This window comes from Zonotrichia leucophrys, unplaced genomic scaffold, assembly GCF_028769735.1.
Source record: "Zonotrichia leucophrys gambelii isolate GWCS_2022_RI unplaced genomic scaffold, RI_Zleu_2.0 Scaffold_124_135276, whole genome shotgun sequence".
NCBI lineage: Eukaryota > Metazoa > Chordata > Aves > Passeriformes > Passerellidae > Zonotrichia > Zonotrichia leucophrys.
In genome coordinates, this window is record NW_026992329.1 from 99014 (window position 1) to 123154 (window position 24141).

At 60.7% G+C, this 24141-nt stretch overlaps 1 protein-coding gene across 2 annotated transcripts in view; it reads right to left on the reverse strand.

Annotated features, from left to right (window-relative positions):
- The window catches only part of LOC135460910 (venom factor-like), a 65340-nt gene extending 41472 nt beyond the window's left edge, over positions 1–23868 (reverse strand). Inside the window, exons 1-17 of one of the 2 annotated variants that reach the window (XM_064737879.1) lie at positions 23788–23868; positions 21474–21633; positions 19011–19081; positions 18821–18915; positions 18646–18728; positions 18464–18554; positions 16786–16804; positions 16312–16395; positions 15253–15373; positions 13054–13169; positions 11125–11271; positions 8823–9035; positions 6937–7131; positions 6279–6437; positions 4526–4655; positions 3471–3542; positions 252–452 (exon numbers count right to left, since the gene is read on the reverse strand). In XM_064737879.1, coding sequence (XP_064593949.1) covers positions 252–452; positions 3471–3542; positions 4526–4655; positions 6279–6437; positions 6937–7131; positions 8823–9035; positions 11125–11271; positions 13054–13169; positions 15253–15373; positions 16312–16395; positions 16786–16804; positions 18464–18554; positions 18646–18728; positions 18821–18915; positions 19011–19081; positions 21474–21633; positions 23788–23811 — 1981 coding nt within the window. In that variant the 5' untranslated portion in view covers positions 23812–23868. Of the gene's footprint in view, positions 1–251; positions 453–3470; positions 3543–4525; positions 4656–6278; positions 6438–6936; positions 7132–8822; positions 9036–11124; positions 11272–13053; positions 13170–15252; positions 15374–16311; positions 16415–16785; positions 16805–18463; positions 18555–18645; positions 18729–18820; positions 18916–19010; positions 19082–21473; positions 21634–23787 lie in introns of both variants that reach the window. The other variant, XM_064737878.1, reaches the window with a different exon arrangement.
- Positions 23869–24141: the final 273 nt, after the last annotated feature.

Here is a 24141-nt window from a genome sequence, read left to right on the forward strand (position 1 = left end):
CCACTGTTCACCTGACCTTCATCCAAAGAACACCAAAAGAACATCCAAAGAATATCCAAGGAACACCCAAGGAACACCCAAGGTCCACCTGACCTTCACCAAAGAACACCCAACCTCCACCCAAACTCTTCTCAAGCTCACCTTCACCTGAGATCCACCAAGAAACCCCCAAAACCCACTTGAGACCCTCCACCAACGAGGTTCCTCCAACCTCCCCGACCTTCTCCCACCCTCCGTGACCCAGCACTTGCTTCTGGCCAGGCCGGTCCTGGGCAAGAGGTTCTGCCGGTCCCTCTTGGCCTTGATGTATCTGCAGCAGTCGAGGAAGGCGCGGACGCAGGAGGTCCCCTCCAGGATGTACTCGCTCCTCTGCTCGCAGCCGTGGCCCATCGGGTTGTCCTTCATGCCGTCCTCGCAGCACCTCCTCTGCAGCTTGTCCGAGTACTCGGCCGCTGGTGGACACCAGGACAGGGATGGGACAGGCCCTGGTGGCCCTCGGGGACATGGGGACCTCGGGGTGTGGGACACTCTGGTGGCTCTCAGGGGTGTGGGACACTGGAGATCTTTGGGACATGGGAGACTCTGGAGATCTTTGGGACATGGGACATTCTGATGGCTCTTTAGGACATGGGACCTTGGGGTTGTGGGACACTCTGGTGGCCCTCAGGGAACATGGGACACTCTGGTGGCTTTCAGGAATGGGGACCTTGGGGTGTGGGACATTCTGGTGGCTCTCAGGGGTGTGGGACACTGGAGATCTTTGGGACATGGGAGACTCTGGTGGCCTTTGGGACATGGGACACTCTGGTGGCCCTCAGGGACATGGGACACTCTGGTGACTCTATAGGACATGGGGACCTCAGGAGTGTTGGACGTTCTGGTGGCCCTCAGGGACATGGGACACTGGTGGCCTTCAGGGGTGTGGGACACTCTGGTGGCTCTTTAGGACATGGGACACTCTGGAGATCTTTGGGACATGGGACACTCTGGTGGCCCTCAAGGACATGGGACACTCTGGTGGCTTTCAGGGACATGGGAGACTTTGGTGGCCCTCAGGGACATGGGACACTGGTGGCTCTCAGGGATGTGGGACACTCTGGTGGCTTTCAGGAATGGGGACCTTGGGGTGTGGGACATTCTGGTGGCTCTTTAGGACATGGGACATTCTGGTGGCTCTGAGGGACATGGGACACTCTGGTGGCATCTGGTCCCATCGGGTTGTCCTTCATGCCGTCCTCGCAGCACCTCCTCTGCAGCTTGTCCGAGTACTCGGCCGCTGGTGGACACCAGACAGGAAGGACGACCTGGTGGCCTCGGACATGGGACCTTGGGGTGCGGGACACTTGGTGGCCTTCAGGCTGTGGGATGTTCTGGTGGCCCTCAGGGATATGGGACACTCTGGTGACTCTTTGGGACATGGAGACCTTGGGGTGTGGGACTCTATGGTGGCCCTCAGGGACATGGGACACTCTGGTGGCTTTCAGAATGGGGACCTCGGGGTGTGGGACATTCTGGTGGCTCTCAGGGGTGTGGGACACTGGAGATCTTTGGGACATGGGACACTCTGGTGGCTCTCAGGGACATGGGACACTGGTGGCCCTCAGGGACATGGGACACGTGCCTTCAGGCGTGGACACTCTGGGGCTTCAGGTGGGACACTGGAGATCTTTGGGACATGGGAGACTCTGGTGGCCTTTGGGACATGGGACACTGGTGGCTCTCAGGGTGTGGGACACCTGGTGACTCTTGGGACATGGACGCTCTAGTGTTCTTTAGACATGGAGACTGGTGCCTTGGACATGGGACACTGGTGGCCCTCAGGGACATGGGACACTCTGGTGGCTCTGGAATGGGGACCTTGGGGTGTGGGACACTCTGGTGGCTCCATAGGACATGGGGACCTCAGGAGTGTGGGACGTTCTGGTGGCCCTCAGGGACATGGGACACTGGTGGCCTTCAGGAGTGTGGGACACTCTGGTGGTCCTTTAGGACATGGAAGACTGAAGATCTTTGGGACATGGGATATTCTGGTCACCCTCAGAGACATGGGACACTCTGGAGATCTTTGGGACATGAGACACTGGTGGCCTGTGGGACATGGGAAACTGTGGTGGCCCTCAGGGGTGTGGGACATTATGGTCACTCTTTAGGACATGGGGACCTCAGGGCTGTGGGACATTCTGGTGGCTCTTTAGGACATGGGACACTCTGGAGATCTTTGGGACAGGGGACACTCTGGTGGTTCTTTAGGACATGGAGACCTTGGGGTTGTGGGATGTTCTGGTGGCCCTCAGGGACATGGGACACTCTGGAGATCTTTGGGACATGGGACATTCTGGTGGCTCTTTAGGACATGGAGACCTTGGGGTTGTGGGACACTCTGGTGGCCCTCAGGGACATGGGACACTCTGGAGATCTTTGGGACATGGGACACTGCTGGCCTTTGGGACATGGGAAACTGTGGTGGCCCTCAGGGACATGGGACATTCTGGTCGCTCTTTAGGACGTGGGGACCTCGGGGTGTGGGACATTCTGGGACACTCTGGAGATCTTTGGGACAGGGGACACTCTGGTGGCTCTTTAGGGCATGGGACCTTGGGGTTGTGGGATGTTCTGGTGGCCCTCAGGGACATGGGACACTGGTGGTCCTCAAGAACATGGGACATTCTGGTGGCCCTCAGGGACATGGGACACTCTGGAGATCTTTGGGACAGGGGACACTCTGGTGGTTCTTTAGGACATGGAGACCTTGGGGTTGTGGGATGTTCTGGTGGCCCTCAGGGACATGGGGACCTCAGAGAGTGGGACACTCTGGTGGCCCTCAGGAACACGGGACACTGGTGTCCCTCAAGGTCTGGGACACTCGGGCAGCCTCAGGGACATGGGGCGGTCTGGTGGCCTTGGGGACACTCTGGTGACATTGAGGACAAGGAACACTCAGATGACCTTGGGGACAGAGGGGACACCCTGGTGACCTTGGGGACATTGGGGACAGAAGGAACATCCTGGTGACCTTTGGGACAAGGGACACCCTGGTGACCTTGGGGACATCGGGGACAGAAGGAACACCCTGGTGACCTTGGGGACACCCTGGTGACATTGGGGGCAAGGAACACTCAGATGACCTTGGGGACAGAGGAGACACCCTGGTGACCTTGGGGACATTGGGGACAACGGACATCCTGGTGACCTTTGGGACAAGGGACATTCAGATGACCTTGGGGACAGAGGGGACACCCTGGTGACCTTGGGGACATCGGGGACAGAAGGAACACCCTGGTGACCTTGGGGACACCCTGGTGACCTTGGGGACACCCTGGTGGCCTTGGGGACAAGGAACACCCTGGTGACCTTGGGGACACCCTGGTGGCTTTGGGGACATCCTGGTGACCTTGGGGACATTGGGGACAGAAGGAACACCCTGGTGGCCTTGGGGACACCCTGGTGGCCTTGGGGACAATGCCACCTACCCTTGGTGCCCTTGTACTCGGCGAGGGCCAGCGAGCGCCGCTTGCGTTTGGCCGGCTGGGGACACCGGAGCTCTGGGGACAGCGGGGACACCGGTCAGGACCCCAAGGTGTCCCAGGTGTCACCTCCCAACGTTCAGGGTCACCTCCTCCATCTCTGAGGTGTCACCACCCCCATCCCCCTAAATGTCACCTTCACCATCCCCTAGATGTCACCTCTCCCATCCCTGAGATGTCACCTGCTCCACCATCCCTGTCCCCTGCTCCATCCCCAAGGTGCCACCTCCTCCATCCCCAAGATGTCACCTGCTCCATTCCCTGAGGTGTCACCTCCACCATCCCTGAGATGTCACCTCCACCATCCCCAAGGTGTCACCTCCACCATCCCTGAGGTGTCACCTCCACCATCCCTGAGATGTCACCTCCACCATCCCCAAGGTGTCACCTCCTCCATCCCCAAGGTGTCACCTCCTCCATCTCCAAGGTGTCACCATCCCCATCCCTGAGATGTCACCTGCTCCATGCCCAAGGTGTCACCTCTCCCATCCTCAAGGTGTCACCTCCACCATCCCTGAGGTGTCACCTGCTCCATCCCCAAGGTGTCACCTCCACCATCCCCAAGGTGTCACCTCCTCCATCATCCCTGTCCCCTGCTCCATCCCCAAGGTGTCACCTCCACCATCCCTGAGATGTCACCTCCACCATCCCTGAGATGTCACCTCCTCCATCCCCAAGGTGCCACCCCTGTCAGATGCCACCTCCTGCAGGTGCCACCCCTGTCCCCGAGGTGCCACCTCCACCATCCCTGAGATGTCACCTCCTCCATCCCCAAGGTGCCACCCCTATCAGATGCCACCTCCCTGCGGTCCCACCCACTGTCCCCAAGGTGCCACCTCCACCATCCCTGAGATGTCACCTCCTCCATCCCCAAGGTGCCACCCCTGTCAGATGCCACCTCCCTGCGGTCCCACCTGCTGTCCCCAAGGTGCCACCCCTGTCAGATGCCACCTCCCCCCGGTCCCACCCCTGTCCCCGAGGTGCCACCGCGGTGTCCCCACCTGAGCGCTGGGGCGTGGTCACCTGCACGCTGGTGGCCAGGCTCAGGCCGGCGTCCGCGAAGACGCCGACGTTGTCCCGGCCGCTGCCGGCCGTGCAGCCGATGTCACCCTGCTCCACCGTGTCCCACACCTGCCACCAAGGGGACAGCTGTGACACTGCCACCAGCCAGGGGTGACACCACAGCCGATGTCACCCTGCTCCACCGTGTCCCACACCTGCCACCAAGGGGACAGCTGTGACACTGGGACACTGCCACCACCCAGGGGTGACACCACAGCCGATGTCACCGCGCTCCACCGTGTCCCACACCTGCCACCAAGGGGACAGCTGGGACACTGGGACACTGCCACCACCCAGGGGTGACACCACAGCCGATGTCACCCTGCTCCACCGTGTCCCACACCTGCCACCAAGGGGACAGCTGGGACACTGCCACCAAGGGGACAGCTGTGACACTGCCACCAGCCAGAGGTGACACCATGGCTGTGACACTGCCACCACAGCCGATGTCACCCTGCTCCACCGTGTCCCACACCTGCCACCAAGGGGACAGCTGGGACACTGCCACCAGCCAGAGGTGACACCATGGCTGTGACACTGCCACCAAGGGGACAGCTGGGACACTGCCACCACCCAGAGGTGACACCATGGCTGTGATGGCCACCACCACCGATGTCACCATGCTCCACTGTGTCCCACACCTGCCACCACAGGGACAGCGGTGACACTGGGACACTGCCACCACAGGGACAGCTGGGACACTGCCACCAGCCAGGGGACAGCTGTGACACTGGGACACTGCCACCACCCAGAGGTGACACCACAGCTGTGACACTGCCACCACAGCTGATGTCACCATGCTCCACTGTGTCCCACACCTGCCACCAAGGGGACAGCTGTGATGGCCACCACCATCCAGAGGTGACACCATGGCTGTGACAGCCAGTGCCACCACCCAGAGGTGACAGGACAGCTGTGATGGCCACCGCCACCACCCAGGGACAATGGGGACAACTATGATGGCCACCACCATGGGACATCAGAGACAACCATGGTGGCCACCACCAGGGGATGATGGAGACATGGACAACCATGAGGGCCACCACCACCATGGGACAGCCGGGACAGCAAGAACAACCATGGTGGCCACCACCAGGGGATGATGGAGACAGGGACAACCATGGTGGCCACCACCAGGAGATATCAGGAACAGCAAGAACAACCATGGTGGCCACCACCAAGGAACATCAAGAACAAGGACAACCATGGTGGCCACCACAAGGGGATGATGGAGACAGGGACAACCATGGTGGCCACCACCAGGGGATATCAAGGCTGGGCCCACCCACCTTGCTCTGGGTGATCTTATCCTTGCTGAGCACGTAGACGCCCTTGTCCACGGCCACCACCCAGAGACAATGGGGACAGGGACAACCATGGTGGCCACCAACAGAGGACATCAGGCCCAAGGACAACCATGGTGGCCGCCACCATGGGACATCAAGTATAATCCCATGGTGGCCACCATCAGGGATAGCAGGGACAACTATGATGGCCACCACCATGGGACAGCAGAGACAACCATGGTGGCCACCACCAGGAGATATCAGGAACAGCAAGAACAACCATAGTGGCCACCACCATAGGACATCAAGAACAAGGACAACCATGGTGGCCACCACCATGGGACACCAGGGACAACCCTGGTGGCCACCACCACCCCTTGGGGACATCAAGGCCGGGCCCACCCACCTTGCTCTGGGTGATCTTGTTCTTGTTGAGCACGTAGACGCCCTTGTCCACGGCCACCAGCCCCACGTGGGCCTTGTGGTCGCCCTCGATGAGCAGCTCGATCCCCTCCCCCGGCTCCTGGACCTGTGGAGGTCCTTCTGAGGCCGCCTTCACCACCAGCTGCCAAGGACACGGGAGGTGACGTCCCCAAGGTGTCCCCAAAGGACACTTCTGTCCCACCCCCGCCACGGGAGACACCACATCTGGACCTCCAGGAGAAGCTGGTGGCCATGGGCTTCATGGCTGGGTCATCACTGGGTCACCAGGGCCACCAGGGTCACCCAGGAGATGTCCAAGCTCCTCATGGAGTGTCCAAACCCGCACAAGTGACACCAAATCCCCACCAGGGCCAACTCAGGTCCTTCAAGGACTTCCCAAACTCCTCAAGGACCCCCCAAACACTTCCAAGGCCTCCAAGACCCCTCAAGGGCCACCTCAAGGATCTCAAGGACCTCCCAAACCCCTCAAGGACCTCTCAGTTTCTCCAAGAACCTCCCACGTCCCTCAAGAACCTTCCAAACCCCTCAAGAACCTCAGGAACCACTCCACCACCACCAACACCCATCCAACATCTCCAAACCCCCCTTGACCACCCTGGGGCCACCAGGAGGTCACTCACGGAGCCCATGCAGGTGTCCTTGACGTCCACCCAGACGGAGTCGGCCACGATCTCGCCGGGCAGCACCGAGTAGAAGGCCACCACGCGGAAGGACGGGATGAGCTCGGGCGTCACCGGCAGGGTCATGGTCACCAGGCTCTGGCCGGGCTCGTGCCGCTGCCGGCCGGCGCGCAGGATGCGGCCCTTGGTCATGATCTGCGGGCAACCGAAGCGTGAGGAGCACCTGGACGTCCACCAGTGTCCTCTCAAGGACCTCCCAGACCCCTCAGGAACCGCTCAGTTCCTTCAAGAACCTTCCAAAACCCTTCAAGAACCTCCCAGACCCCTCAAGAACCTCCCAGATCCCTCAAGAACCTTCCAAACCCCTCAAGGATCTTTCAGTTCCTTCAAGAACCTTCCAAACCCCTCAAGGAGCCCCCAAACCCCTCAAGGAACTCTCAGTTCTTTCAAGGATCTCCCAGGTCCCCCAAAGATCATCCAAATGTCCTCCAGGTCCCTCAAGACCACCCAAGTCCCTCAAGGACCTCCCAGATCCCTCAAGAACCTTTCAGGTCCCTCAAGGAACCTCCCAAACCCCTCAAGAACTCCCCAAACCCCTCAAGAATCGCTCAGTTCCTTCAAGAACCTTCCAAGACCCCTCAAGAACCTTCCAGATCCCTCAAGAACCTTTCAGGTCCCTCAAGGAACCTCCCAAACCCCTCAAGAACCTTCCAGGTTCCTCAAGAACCTTCCAAACCCCTCAAGAACCTCTCAAACACCTCCAAGGCCTCCAGGACCCCTCAAGGGCAACCTCAAGGACTTCAAGGCCACCCAAGCCTCTCAAGGACCTTCCAAACCCCTCAGGGACCTCCCGAACACCTCAAGAACCTCTCAGTTCCTTCAAGGACCCCTCAAATACCTCAAGAACCTCTCAGTTCCCTCAAGAATCTCCCAGACCCCTCAAGAACCTCCCAAACCCCCCAAGGACCTCCCAGATCCCCCCAAGATCATCCAAATGTCTTCCAGACCCCTCAAGGTCACTCAAGTCCCTCAAGAACCTTCCAAACTGCTGAAGGACCCCCCAAAGCCCTGAAGAACCTTTCAGTTCCCTCAAGAACCTCCCAAACCCCTCAAGGAACTCTCAGTTCCCTCAAGGATCTCCCAGGTCCCCCAAAGCTCATCCAAATGTCCTCCAGGTCCCTTAAGACCACCCAAGTCTCTCAAGGACCTCCCAGGTCCCTCAAGGACTTCTCGGTTCCTTCAAGAACCTTCCAAACCCCTCAAGAACCTCCTAAACCCCTCAAGAACTCCCCAAACCCCTCAAGAACCTCCCAAACCCATCAAGAACCTTCCAAATCCCTCAAGGATCTCTCAGTTCCCTCAAGAACCTTTCAAACCCCTGAAGGACCCCCAAACCCCTCAAGGATCTCTCAGTTCCCTCAAGAACCTCCCAGGTCCCTCAAGGATCTCTCAGTTCCTTCAGGAACCTTCCAACCCCCTCAAGAAACTCTCAGTTCCCTCAAGGATCTCCCAGGTCCCCCAAAGATCATCCAAATGTCCTCCAGGTCCCTCAAGACCGCCCAAGTCCCTCAAGAACCTGCCAGGTCCCTCAAGGATCTCCCAAACCCCTCAAGAACCACTCAGTTCCTTCAAGAAACCTTCAAAACACCTCAAGAACCTCCCAAATCCCTCAAGGATCTCTCAGTTCCTTCAGGAACCTTCCAACCCCCTCAAGAACCTCCCAAATCCCTCAAGGATCTCTCAGTTCCTTCAGGAACCTTCCAAACCCCTCAAGAACCTCCCAAACCCCTCAAGGACATCCCAAACCCCTCAAGAACTTCTCAGGTCCCTCAAGGACCTCCAGGTGCTCCAGCTGGAGGCACCAGCGACGAACCGCGGGTACCCACCAGGTAGGTGAAGAACGGGACGGAGTTGCGGACGTTGTTGTCGCTGGTCTTGAGGTGGAAGTTGACGGCCAGGTTGTCCCCGGGCTGGAGCTCGGTGGCGGCCACGGCCAGGTGCAGGAAGTTGCCCGAGCCGGCCTGGCTGCGATAGGCCTGGGCCGTCATCTGCTGCCGGGCCTGGCGCTCCGGGGGCAGCCCCTCCTGCGCCGTCCGCACCTGGCACGGGGACACGGTGGCACCGGGTCAGCATGGAGGGCATGGTGGCACCGGGTCAGCATGGAGGGCTTGGACACCACAGAGGTTCCACAGAGGAACCATCATGGAGGGCTTGGACACCAGAGAGGTTCCATAAAGGTCATGGCCACCATAGAGGTTCCATAAAGGTCTTGGCCACCATAGAGGTTCCACAGAGGAACCATCATGGAGGGCTTGGCCACCATTGAGGATGCATGGAGGTCTTGGCTACAATAGAGGCCTTGGCCTTCATGGAGGACTTGGCCACAAGAGAGGTTCCACACAGGAACCATCATGGAGGGCTTGGCCACCATAAAGATCTGGGCCACCACAGAGGTTCCATAAAGGTCTTGGCCACCATAAAGGCCTTGGATACCATAGGGACTCCATAGAGGTCTTGGCCACCATGAAGGTCTTGGCCACCATGGAGGCCTTGGTCACCATAGGGGTTCCATAAAGTTCTTGGACACCATAGAGGCCTTGACCATCATGGAGAGCTTGGCCATCATGGAGGTCTTGGCCACGGCCAGGTGCAGGAAGTTGCCCGAGCCGGCCTGGCTGCGATAGGCCTGGACAGGGTGGCACTGGGTCACCATGGAGGGACACGGTGGCACTGGGTCAGCATGGAGGGCTTGGACACCACAGAGGTTCCATAAAGGTCTTGGCCACCATAGAGGTTCCACAGAGGAACCATCATGGAGGCCTTGGCCACCAGAGATGTTCCATAGAGGTCTTGGCCACCATAGAGCCCTTGGCTGTCATGGAGGGCTTGGCCACCATAGAGGAACCATCATGGAGGGCTTGGCCACCATAGAGGTCTTGTCCACTACGGTGGTCTTGGCCTTCATGGGGGACTTGATCGCCATAGGGTTCCATAGAGGTCTTGGCTATCATGGTGACACTTGGCCACCATAGAGGTCTGGGCCACCATAGAGGCCTTGGCCATCATGGAGGGCTTGGCCACCATAGAGGTTCCATAAAGGTCATGGCCACCAGAGAGGTTCCACAGAGGAACCATCATGGAGGGCTTGGCCACCATAGAGGTTCCATAGAGGAACCATCATGGAGGCCTTGGCCACCATAGAGGTTCCATAGAGGTCTTGGCCACCATAGAGGCCTTGGCCATCATGGAGGGCTTGGCCACCATGGTGGTCTTGGCCATCTCAGAGGGCTTGGCCACCATAGATGTTCCAGAGAAGAACTATCATAGAGAGCTTGGCCACCATAATGGTCTTGGCCACTATGGGTGGTCTTGGTTATCATGGAGGGCTTGGCCACCATAGGTGCTCCATAAAGGTCTTGGTCACCATGGAGGGCTTGGCCACCATAAAGGTCTTGGTCATCATGGAGGTCTTGGCCACCACAAAGGTCTTGGCCACCATAGAGGTTCCATAGAGGTCTTGGCCACCATAGAGGGCTTGGCCATCATGGAAGTCTTGGCCATCATGGTGGTCTTGGTTATCATGGAGGGCTTGGCCACCACAGAGGTTTCATAGAGGTCTTGGCCACCATGGAGGCCTTGGTCACCATAGGGGTTCCATAGAGGTCTTGGCCATCATGGAGGGCTTGGCCACCACAAAGTTCTTGGCCATCATGGCAATCTTGGCCACCACAGAAGTTCCATAGAGGTCTTGGCCACCATAGAGGCTTTGGCCATCATGGAGGGCTTGGCCACCATAGGGGCTCCATAGAGGTCTTGGCCACCATAGAGGTCCCATAGAAGTCTTGCCCACCATAAAGGTCTTGGCCACCATGGAAGGCTTGGCCACCATAGAGGTTCCATAGAGGAACCATCATGGAGGACTTGGCCACCATAAAGGTCTTGTCCACTATGGTGATCTTGGCCTTCATGGGGGACTTGATCACCATAGGGGTTCCATAGAGGTCTTGGCCACCATGGTGGTCTTGACCACCACAAAGTTCTTGGCCATCGTGGCGGTCTTGGCCACCACGGAGGTCTTGACCTCAGCCACCTCAACCTTGGTCACTCCGGCCACCTCACCCACCCCAAGCCCCGGTCACCTCCCCATCAGTGCCACCCCGGCGAGGTGACAGCGGTGTCCCCACTCACGGTGATGGGGACGCTGTCCTTGGTGGCCGGCATGTTGAGGACCAGCCTGGCCGTGCCATCGCCCCGGGTGGACACCTGGCCCTGGAAGCCATCGGCCTGCACGATGACACGCGGCGCCGGGGACCCGTCGGGGTTGGTGACATAAACCTGGAGGGACAGGGGACACCAGGGGTTGGGGACATGAACCTGGTGGTGACATTGACATAAACCTGGAGGTGACACCAGGAAAGGTGACATAAACCTGCAGGGGACATCAGGGGTGGTGACATAAACCTGGGGGGACAGGGGACACCAAGGGTTGGGGACATGAACCTGGAGGGAACATCAGGAATGGTGACAATAAACCTGGAGGGGACACTGGGGTTGGGGACATAAACATGAGGGGACATCAGGGGGTGGTGACATAAACCTGGAGGTGACAGGGGACACCAGGAGTGGTGACAAAAACCTGGATGGGACATCAGGGGTGGTGACATAAACCTGGAGGGGACACCAGGGGTGGTGACATAAACCTGGGGGTGACAGGGGACACCAAGGGATGGTGACATAAACCTGGAGGTGACATTGACATAAACCTGGAGGGGACACTGGGGTTGGGGACATAAACATAAGGGGACATGAGGGGATGGTGACATAAACCTGGTGGTGACATCGACATAAACCTGGGGGGACACCAGGGGTGGTGACATAAACCTGGTGGGGACATTGACATAAACCTGGAGGGGACACCAGGTGACATAAATCTGGAGGGGACACCAGGGTTGGTGACATAAACCTGGAGGGGACACTGGGAAGGGGTGGTGGCACCAGGAGGGGACACTGGGGAGGGGCTGTGGCACTGGGAGGGGACACCGGGAAGGGGTGGTGGCACTGGGAGGGGACACTGATACTGGGAAGGGGTGGTGACATCGGGAAGGGACACTGAGAAGGGGTGGTGGCACTGGGGACAATGACACTAGGACGGGGTGGTGGCACTGGGAGGGGACACTGATACTGGGAATGGGTGGTGGCACTGGAATGGGTTGTGACACCGGGAAGGGGTGGTGGCACTGGGAAGGGACACTGGGAATGGGTGGTGACACCGGGAAGGGGTGGTGGCACTGGGAGGGGACACTGGGAATGGGTGGTGGCACCAGGAAGGGGTGGTGGCGACACTGGGAAGGGGCGGTGGCACTGGGAGGGGACACTGGGAAGGGGTGGTGGCACTGGGAGGGGACACTGATACTGGAAAGGGGTGGTGGCACTGGAATGGGTTGTGACACCGGGAAGGGGTGGTGGCACTGGGAGGGGGCGGTGACACTGGGAGGGGACACTGGGAATGGGTGGTGGCACCACAGAGGGGTGGTGGCACCAGGAAGGGACACTTGGCAGGGACACCGGGAAGGGACAATGACACTGGGAAGGGGTGGTGGCACTGGGAGGGGACACTGGGAAGGGGTGGTGGCACCAGGAAAGGGTGGTGGCACTGGGAGGGGTCACTTGGCAGGGACACTGGGAAGGGACAATGACACTGGGAAGGGGCGGTGGCACTGGGAGGGGACACTGAGAAGGGGTGGTGGCACCGGGAAGGGACACTGGGAAGGGGTGGTGGCACTGGGAAGGGACACTGGGAATGGGTGGTGGCACCAGGAAAGGGTGGTGGCACTGGGGACAATGACACTGGGAAGGGGTGGTGGCACCGGGAAGGGACACTGGGAAAGGGTGGTGGCACCACAGAGGGGTGGTGGCACTGGGAAGGGACACTGCCACTAGGAAGTGCCACCCCAGTGACACAGCGGGGACAGCCCACGGTCCCCAGCCCCTCTCAGGTGACACAGGGACATCCCCCAGGGTCCAACTGCTCTGCCACCCCCAGCTGTGCCCTGTCCCCAGCCCAGGACACCCCGTGCCACCACCCCGGGCCACCGCTGTCCCCAAGGTGTCACCAACCATGAGGTCAAAGGGCATCCCCGGCTTGAAGTACTTGGGCGTGCGGGTGAAGTGGATGCTGTAGGGGGACGTGACGATCCTGATGTCACCGAGCTGGGCCTCCACCATGTCACTGCCTGTGGGGACACCGCGGTGGCCGTGTCACCTCCCTGTCCCCACCCCAGGTGTGCCCCCATCCACCCTGTCCCATCTATGTCCCTGTGCCACCCTCCATGTCACTGCCTGTGGGGACACCGTGGTGGCCGTGTCACCTGGGTCCCTGTCCCTATCCTCGCTGTCCCTGTCCCCTCACTGTCCTCTGCCACCCTCCTGTGGGGACACCTCCTGTGTCACCTCTGGTCCCTGTCCCCATCCTCGCCATCCCTGTCCCCTCACTGTCCCCCTGCCACCCACCATGTCACTGCCTGTGGGGACACTATGGTGGCTGTGTCACCTCCCTGTCCCAGGTGTCCCCCCCATCTTCACTGTCCCCCTGCCACACTCCATGTCACTGCCTGTGGGGACACCGCGGTGGCTGTGTCACCTCCCTGTCCCCATCTCAGGTGTCCCCCCATGCTCGCTGTCCCTGTCCCCTCTATGCCCCTGTGCCACCCTCCTGTGGGGACACCGGGGTGGCCGTGTCACCTGGGTCCCTGTCCCCTCTATGTCCCCCTGCCACCACCCTGGATGTCCACCATGTCACTGCCTGTGGGGACACCGTGGTGGCCGTGTCACCTCCCTGTCCCCATCTCAGGTGTGCCCCCATGCACCCTGTCCCATCTATGTCCCCGTGCCACCCTCCATGTCACTGCCTGTGGGGACACCGTGGTGGCCGTGTCACCTCTGGTCCCTGTCCCCATCCTCGCCATCCCTGTCCCCTCACTGTCCCCCTGCCACCCACCATGTCACTGCCTGTGGGGACACGGCGGTGGCCGTGTCACCTCCTTGTCCCAGGTGTCTCCTCATCCTCACTGTCCCCCTGCCACCCTCCATGTCACTGCCTGTGGGGACACCGCGGTGGCTGTGTCACCTCCCTGTCCCCATCTCAGGTGTCCCCCCATCCTCACTGTCCCCGTGCCACCCTCCATGTCACTGCCTGTGGGGACACCGCGGTGGCCGTGTCACCTGAGATCCCTGTCCCCATCCTTGCTGTCCCTGTCCCTGTCCCTCCATATCACTGCCTGTGGGGACACCGTGGTGGCCGTGTCACCTGGGTCCGTGTCCCCACCCCAGGTGTCCCCCCATTCTTGCTGTCCCTGTCCCCTCATTGACCCCACCATGTCACTGCCTGTGGGGACACAGCGGTGGCCGTGTCACCTGAGGTCCATGTCCTCATCTCAGGTGTCCCCACATGCTTGCCATCCCTGTCCCATCTATGTCCCTGTGCCACCCTCCTGTGGGGACACCGCAGTGTCCATGTCACCTGTCCCTGTCCCAGGTGTCCTCCCATCCCCGCTGTCCCTGTCCCCCCATGTCTCCCCATGTCCCCCGTGTCCCCCCTGTCCCCCTGTGCCCCCCCCATGTCCCCCCACTGTCCCTGTCCCCCCATGTCTCCCCATGTCCCCCCCATCCCCCCGCTGTCCCCCCCGTGTCCCCTCACTGTCCCTGTCGCCCTGTGTCTCCCAATGTCCCCACACAGACCTGACTCGGTGATGACAGTGACAGTGACATAGAGAGAGTGTCCCCCCATGTCCCCCATGTCTCCCTTATGTCCCTGTCCCCCATGTCCCCCCATGTCCCCCAATGTCCCCAATGTCCCCAATGTCCCCAATGTCCCCCAGTGTCCCCGCACAGACCTGACTCGGTGATGACGGTGACAGTGACATACAGCGAGTGTCCCCCCATGTCCCCCATGTCCCCCATGTCCCCCCATGTCCCCAATGTCCCCCATGTCCCCCCATGTCCCCAATGTCCCCCATGTCCCCCATGTCCCCAATGTCCCCCAATGTCCCCCAATGTCCCCAATGTCCCCGCACAGACCTGACTCGGTGATGACGGTGACAGTGACATAGAGCAAGTGTCCCCCCATGTCCCCAATGTCCCCAATGTCCCCAATGTCCCCCCATGTCCCCCAATGTCCCCAATGTCCCCGCACAGACCTGACTCGGTGATGACGGTGACAGTGACATACAGCGAGTGTCCCCCCATGTCCTCCATGTCCCCCCGTGTCCCCAATGTCCCCAATGTCCCCCAATGTCCCCCCAGTGTCCCCGCACAGACCTGACTCGGTGATGACGGTGACAGTGACATACAGCGAGTGTCCCACCAGCTCCTGGGGCTTGGGGAAGCGCTCGCGCAGGTGAGCCATGGACAGCAGGACATCGGCGTCACCGTCCTGCACCTGGGGACACATTGGGGACATTGGGGACATTGGGGACATGGGGACACATTGGGGACAGCAGGACATCGGCGTCACCGTCCTGCACCTGGGGACACATTGGGGACATTGGGGACAGGGTTGGGGACAGCAGGGCGTTGGTGTCACCATCCTGCACCTGGGGACATACTGGGGACACATTGGGGACAGGGTCAGGGGCAGCAGGACATCAGCGTCACCGTCCTGCACCTGGGGACACACTGGGGACAGGGTTAGGGACACATTGGGGACACACTGGGGACAGGGTTGGGGACCACAGGGCGTCAGTATCACCGTCCTGCACCTGGGGATACACTGGGGACACATTGGGGACACACTGGGGACACACTGGGGACATGGGGACAGCGTTAGGGACAACAGGACATTGGCGTCACCGTCCTGCACCTGGGGACACACTGGGGACACATTGGGGACATTGGGGCACTGGGGACATGGGGGGGGACATGGGGGGACACATTGGGGACAGCAGGACATCGGCGTCACCGTCCTGCACCTGGGGACACATTGGGGACATTGGGGACAGGGTTAGGGACACATTGGGGACATGGGGACACACTGGGGACATGGGGACACGTTAGGGACAGCAGGGCGTTGGTGTCACCATCCTGCACCTGGGGACATACTGGGGACAGGGTTGGGGACACATTGGGGACAGCAGGACATCGGCGTCACCGTCCTGCACCTGGGGACACATTGGGGACACATTGGGGACACACTGGGGACAGGGTTAGGGACAGGGACAATGCCAGGGTTGGGGACACAGCTGGGGACACAACTGCAGGACAGTGTCAGGCTCACTGGGACAGGGTTGGGAACAGAGTTGGGGACAGGCCTGGGGACAGTGCCAGCTCACCGGGACAGGGTTGGGGACAGTGACAGTGACAGTGACAATGCCATCTCACCGGGATGCGCTGCAGGGACTGGGGGATGCTCCTCCTCTCGTCGTCCACCATGACCCCGAAGAGCACAAAGGCCATGCCCTCCACCTTCCTGCCGTACAGGTACCTGGGGACAGCCACCGTGTCACCGTGTCACCGTGTCACCCTGTCACCCTGTCACCGTGTCACTGTGTCACCCTGACACCATGTCACTGTGTCACCCTGTCACCCTGCACATCCCCTCCACCTTCCTGCCGTACAGGTACCTGGGGACAGCCACCGTGTCACCCTGTCACTGTGTCACCGTGTCACCCTGTCACCCTGTCACTGTGTCACTGTGTCACCCTGTCACCCTGTCACCGTGTCACCCTGTCACCGTGTCACCCTGTCACTGTGTCAGCCTGTCACCCTGTCACTGTGTCACCATGTCACCGTGTCACCCTGTCACACTGTCGCTGTGTCACCATGTCACCCTGTCACCCTGCACATCCCCTCCACCTTCCTGCCATACAGGTACCTGGGGACAGCCACCGTGTCACCGTGTCACTGTGTCACCGTGTCACTGTGTCACCGTGTCACTGTGTCACCATTGCCCATTGTCACCGTGTCACTGTGTCACCATTTCCCACTGTCACCGTGTCACTGTGTCACCCTGTCACCCTGTCACCCTGCACATCCCATCCACCTTCCTGCCGTACAGGTACCTGGGGACAGCCACCGTGTCACCCTGTCACCCTGTCACTGTGTCACTGTGTCACTGTGTCACCCTGTCACCCTGTCACCCTGCACATCCCCTCCACCTTCCTGCCGTACAGGTACCTGGGGACAGCCACCGTGTCACCGTGTCACCGTGTCACCCTGTCACCCTGTCACCGTGTCACCCTGTCACTGTGTCACTGTGTCACCGTGTCACTGTGTCACGCTGTCACCCTGTCACCGTGCACATCCCATCCACCTTCCTGCCGTACAGGTACCTGGGGACGGCCACCGTGTCACCGTGTCACACTGTCACCGTGTCACCATGTCACCCTGTCACCGTGTCACCCTGTCACCCTGTCACTGTGTCACTGTGTCACCCTGTCACCGTGTCACCCTGTCACCCTGTCACTGTGTCACTGTGTCACCGTGTCACCCTGTCACCCTGCACATCCCCTCCACCTTCCTGCCGTACAGGTACCTGGGGACGGCCACCGTGTCACCGTGTCACTCTGTGACCAGTCACTGTGTCACTGCGTCACTATGTCACCCTGTCACCCTGTCACTGTGTCACCCTGTCACTGTGTCACCCTGTCACTGTGTCACTCTGCCCCCATCCTGCCACCCTGCCCCTGTCACCCCATCCCTGCCACCACCACCAATGTCCCCATGTCCCCATCCTGTCACCCCATCTCTGCCATCCCATCCCTGCCATCACAAATGTCCCCATGTCCCCATGCTGCCACCCCTCTGCCATCCCATCCCTGCCACCACCACCAATGTCTCCATGTCCCCATGGTGTCACCCCCTGCCATCCCATCCCTGTCACCAACACCAATGTCCCCATCCTGCCACCATCAATGCCATCAATGTCTTCATGGTGCCATCCCTGTCCCTGTCACCCCATCCCTGCCACCACCTCCACCAATGTCACCCCATTGTCCCCATGTCCCCATCCTGTCACCCCTCTGTCATCCCATCCCTGCCACCACCAATGTCACCCCATTGTCCCCATGTCCCCATCCTGCCACCACCAAGGCCACCAATGTCCCCATGTCCCCATCCTGCCACCCCTGTCCCTGTCACCACCAATGTCACCAATGTCCCCATCCTGCCACCCCTCTGCCATCCCATCCCTGCCACCACCAATGTCCCCATTGTCCCCATGTCCCCATCCTGTCACCCTGTCCTTGTCATCCCATCCCTGCCACCACCAATGTCACCCCATTGTCCCCATCCTGTCACCCCTGTCCCTATCACCACCATTGTCCCCATCCTGCCACCCCTCTGCCATCCCATCCCTGCCACCACCAATATCCCCATTGTCCCCATGTCCCCATCCCTGCCACCACCACCATTGTCCCCAGTCCACCCTGTCCCCAGTGCCACCACCCCAGCCCAGCTGTCCCCCTGTCCCCTCACACATCTGTGACCCCGGAGGGGACACTTTTGTCCCCAAAAAGGGACATTTTGGCGTCACCTGGCGTGGATGGACACCTTGAAGTCCTCCTGGCTGTCGATGTAGAGGAATTTCTTCTCAGGAACCAGGGACACCTCGAAGCTGGGCAGCACTGCGGGGTGACACCATCGGTGACACCATGGTGACACCATCGGTGACACCGCCACCCCGCTGTCCCCAAGGCCACCCTCCCTGTCACCCACCGTATTCCTTGACCTCGAATTTGGTGCTGAATTCCTGATCCGGAGAATCCTCGAATTTGGCCGAAATCGTCCACGTGCCCAAGCTGAGGAGGTGACAGGGAGGTGACAGGGAGGTGACAGGGAGGTGACAAGCCAGGGGTGTCCCCAGGCCACCCCCGGGGACGGTGCCACCCACCTGATGACCTCGGGCAGGTTGTGGGTGAAGGACAGGATCCCGTTTTTGGTCGGAGATGACACCAGGACTTGTTTGATGATGACGTTGTCGGGCGTCTGAGGGGACACGCGGGTGGCACCGTGTCACCTCTGTGTGTCACCTGTGTGTGTCACCTGTGTGTCACCTGTGTGTGTCACCCCAGGGCACTCACCTTGACCTCCACGGTGACCGTCTTGGCCACTGGCTGCATGAGGTGGTTCACAGTGAAGAGGCGGCAGAGCACTGCGGGGGACACAGGGGACAGTGAGGGGACACAGGGGACATGTGGGGACACAGGGGACACAGGGGACACAGGGGGCAGTGAGGAGACACAGGGGACAGTGAGGGGACACAGGGGACAGTGAGGGGACACAGGGGACACGGGGGACACAGGGGACACAGGGGACATGTGGGGACACAGGGGACATGTGGGGACACAGGGGCAGTGAGGGGACACAGGGGACATGGTGAGGGGACACAGGGGACATGTGGGGACACAGGGGACATGTGGGGACACAGGGGACACAGGGGACAGTGAGGGGACAAGGTGAGGGTACATGGGGGACACATGGGGACAGAGGGGACAAGGTAAGAGAGCACAGGGGACAAGGTGAGAGGGGACAAGGTGAGGGGACACAGGGGACAGTGAGGGGACACAGGGGACACAGGGACACAGGGGGCAGTGAGGGGACAAGGTGAGGGGACACAGGTGACAAGGTGAGAGGGAACATGTGGGGACAGCCAGCACTGGAGGGGACACAGGGGACACGGTGAGGGGACAAGGTGAGGAGGGACAAGGGACTGAGGGGGGGACAGGGGACAATGTGAGGGGACACCTGGGGACAAGGTGAGGGGACAAGGACAGGGTGGGGACACAAGGGACAGGGTGAGAGGACACAGGGGACAGGGTGAGGGGACAAGGTGACAGGACAATTGGGGGCAGGCCAGCACTGGGAGGGGACACAGGGGACTGAGAGGGGACAAGGTGAGAGGGGACAAGGACAGGGTGGGGACACAGAGGACACAGGGGACAAGGTGAGGGGACAAAGGGGACACAGGGGACACTTGGGGACAGCCAGCACTGGGAGGGGACACAGGGGACAAGGGGGACAAGGTGAGGGGACACAAGGGACAGGGTGAGAGGGGACACAGGGGACACAGGGGACAATGTGAGGGGACACAGGGGACACTTGGGGACAGCCAGCACTGGAGGGGACACAGGGGACAGTGAGGGAACACAGGGGACACAGGAGATGGTGAGGGGACAAAGTGAGGGGACACAGGGGCAAGGACAGGGTGGGGACACAAGGGACAAAGTGAGAGGGGACACAGGGGACACTTGGGGACAGCCAGCACTGGAGGGGAGACAGGGGACTGGGAGGGGACAAAGTGAGAGGGGACACAGGGGACAAGGTGGCGGGACACAGGGGACTGAGAGGGGACACAGGGGACACTTGGGGACATAGGGGACAAGGACAGGGTCGGGACACAGGGGACACTTGGGGACAAGGTGAGGGGACAATCTGAGGGGACACAGGGGACAGTGAGGGGACAACGTGAGGGGACACTTGGGCACAAGGTGAGAGGGGACAATGTCACGGTACACAAGGGACAAGGTGAGGGGACACGTGGGGACAGCCAGCACTGGGAGGGGACACAGGGGACAAGGTGAGAGGGGACACTCACAGTGTCCCCATAGGGGACAAAGTGAGGGGACACAGGGGACAAGGTGAGGGGACACAGGGGAAAAAGTGAGGGGGGACAGGGGACAAGGAAGGGTCGGGACACAGGGGACATGTAGGACAAGGTGAGGGGACACAGGGGACACTTGGGGACAGCCAGCACTGGGAGGGGACACAGGGGACAAGGGGGACAAGGTGAGAGGGGACAAAGGGGACAAGGTGAGGGGACAGGTGGGGACAAGGTGAGGGGGGACAAGGACAGGGTGGGGACATAGGGGACAAGGTGAGAGGGGACAATGGGAACAAGATGGGAAGGGACACAAGGGACAAAGTGAGGGGACAGCATTAAGGGACACAAGGGACAAGTTGAGGGGACACATGGGGACGGCCAGCACTGGGAGGGGACACAGGGGACTGGGAGGGGACACAGGGGACACGTGGAGACACAGGGCACAAGGTGAGGGGACACAGGAGACGTTGACGGGACAAGGTGAGGGTGTCCCCCTGCCTGTGATGTCCCCACAGTGTCCCCATCCCCGGGGTGTCCCCATCCCCTCCAATGTCCCCAGCTGTCCCTGCAGTGTCCCCAGGTGTCCCCAGGTGTCCTCAGGGTCACTCACCGGAGCTCCTGGTGGTGTCTCCAAGCCCCCAAGGTGTCCCCAACCCTTCAATGTCCCCACAGTGTCCCCATCCTCGGGGTGTCCCCATCCCCTCCAATGTCCCCAGCTGTCCCTGCAGTGTCCCCATCCCTTCCAATGTCCCCAGGTGTCCCCGCAGTGTCCCCACTCATCCATCGGTGGCCCTGGCAGTGTCCCCAGCCCTCTGAGCTGTCCCCACACCTGTGATGTCCCCACAGTGTCCCCATCCCCTGGGTGTCCCCATCCCCTCCAATGTCCCCAGCTGTCCCTGCAGTGTCCCTGCAGTGTCCCCAGGTGTCCCCAGGTGTCCCTCACCGGTGCTGCCCGGCGTGTAGATGGGTTTGTCGGTCTGCACGAAGATGTGGCCGCTCTGCAGGGCCACCAGCAGCACCTTCTCCAGTGTCACCGCGGCCACCCGCGCTGTCACCGCCACAAAGCGCTTCCCCGGCGCCTGCGGCAGCGCCTTGGCTGGCACCTGGGGACACGGGGACAGTGGGGACATTGGGGACATTGAAGACAATGGGGACATCCAGAGGGACAGGAGACATTGGGGACATTGAAGACAATGGGGACATTGGGGGATTGGGGGCATTGGGGACAGGGTGACATTGGGGACATTGGGGACATCCAGAGGGACAGGAGACATTGGGGACATTGAAGACAATGGGGACATTGGAGGATTGGGGACATCCATGGGGATGGGGGATAGTGGAGACATTGGGGACACTGGGGACAGTGGGGACATTGAGGACATCTGTGGGGACACCTGAAGGTGACCATTCCCATGGACACCAGCACTGACCACTGTCCCCAGGACTGACCACTGTCCCCACACTGACCACTGTCCCCAGCAGTGACCACTGTCCCCAGAGTGACCACTGTCCCCAGACTGACCACTGTCCCCACCCTGCTGTCCCCTCCGGCCATTCCCCTCCCCCGCTCAGGGTCAGTTCCCGTTTCCCGTCCCGGGCAGTGACCGTGGGGACAGTGACCCGTGATGGTCACCAGGGGGAGGTGACACTGACCAGAAGGGGAGGTGACACTGACCAGAGGGGGTGGTGGCAGTGACCAGAAGGGGGTGGTGACACTGTACCTTGATGGTGACACTGACCAGGGTGGGGAGGTGACACTGACCAGAAGGGGAGGTGACACTGACCAGGGGGTGGCACTGACCGGAGGGGGTGGTGGCACTTACCAGAAGGGGACAGTGACAGTGACCAGGGTGACAAGATTACCCCGTACCTTGATGGTGGCACTGACCAGGGTGGGGAGGTGACACTGACCAGAAGGGGGTGGTGACAGTGACCAGGGGTGGTGACAGTGACCAGTGGAGGGAGGTGACACCCTACCTTGATGGTGACACTGACCATAAGGGGGTGACAGTTACCAGAAGGGGCTGGTGGCAGTGACCAGAAGGGGACGGTGACACTGACCATAAGGGGGTGATGACAGTGACCAGAGGGAGGTGGTGGCAGTTACCAGAAGAGGACAGTGACACTGACCAGAAGGGGGAGGTGACAGTGACCAGGGGGAGGTGACAGTTACCAGGGGGAGGTGACACTGACCAAAGGGAGGTGGCACTGACTGGAATGGGGAGGTGGCAGTGACGGGAAGGGGGTGGTGACACTGACCAGGGTGACAAGGTGACATTTTCCAGGGTGACAGAGTGACCCCGTACCTTGATGGTGGCACTGACCAGGGGATGGTGACACTGACCAGAAGGGGAGGTGACACCGATCATGGGGAGGTGACCCCGTACCTTGATGGTGGCAGTGACCAGAGGGTGGTGGCAGTTACCAGAAGGGGATGGTGACACTACCCAGGGTAGGTGACCCTGTATCTTGATGGTGGCTGTGGCCAGGAGATGGTGACACTGACCAGAAGGGGAGGTGACACCGATCATGGGGAGGTGACACCGATCATGGGGAGGTGACGCCATACCTTGATGGTGGCCATGGCCAGTGGGAGGTGACACAGACCAGAAGGGGAGGTGACACTGGATCATGGGGAGGTGACCCCATACCTTGATCCATGGCCAGGAGATGGTGACACTGACCAGAAGGGGAGGTGACACTGATCATGGGGAGGGGACGCTTGATGGTGACACTGACCAGAGGGGGGTGGTGACACTGATCATGGGGAGGTGACGCCGACCATGGGGAGGTGACACTGATCATGGGAGGTGACGCCATACCTTGATGGTGGCACTGACCAGAAGGGGAGGTGACACTGACCAGAGGGGGGTGGTGACACTGACCAGAAGGGGAGGTGACACCGACCATGGGGAGGTGACACCGACCATGGGGAGGTGACACCGATCATGGGGAGGTGACACCGATCATGGGGAGGTGACGCTGATCATGGGGAGGTGGCACTGACCAGAAGGGGAGGTGACACCGACCAGAAGGGGAGGTGACACCGATCATGGGGAGGTGACACCGACCATGGGGAGGTGACCCCGTACCTTGATGGTGGCCGTGGCCAGGGGATGGTGACACTGACCAGAAGGGGAGGTGACACTGACCAGAAGGGGAGGTGACACCGACCATGGGGAGGTGACGCCGTACCTTGATGGTGGCACTGACCAGGGGATGGTGACACAGACCAGGGTGACAAGGTGACGCCGTACCTTGATGGTGGCCGTGGCCATCATGCCCTGCGCGGGGCTCAGCTCCACGTTGGTCCGGAACAGCACCTGGCGCTTCTGGGGGAAGTCACCATGGTCACCCTGCGGACAGCAATGGCCAGGGGTCACCATGGTCACCCTGCGGACAGACATGGCCGGGTCACCATGGTCACCCTGGGGACGGACATGGTGGGGTCACCATGGTCACCCTGGGGATGGACACAGCCGGGTCACCATGGTCACACTAGGGACAGCAATGGCCAGGGGTCACCATGGTCACCCTGGGGATGGACACGGCCGGGTCACCATGGTCACCCTGGGGATGGCAGTGGCCTGGGGTCACCATGGTCACCCTGG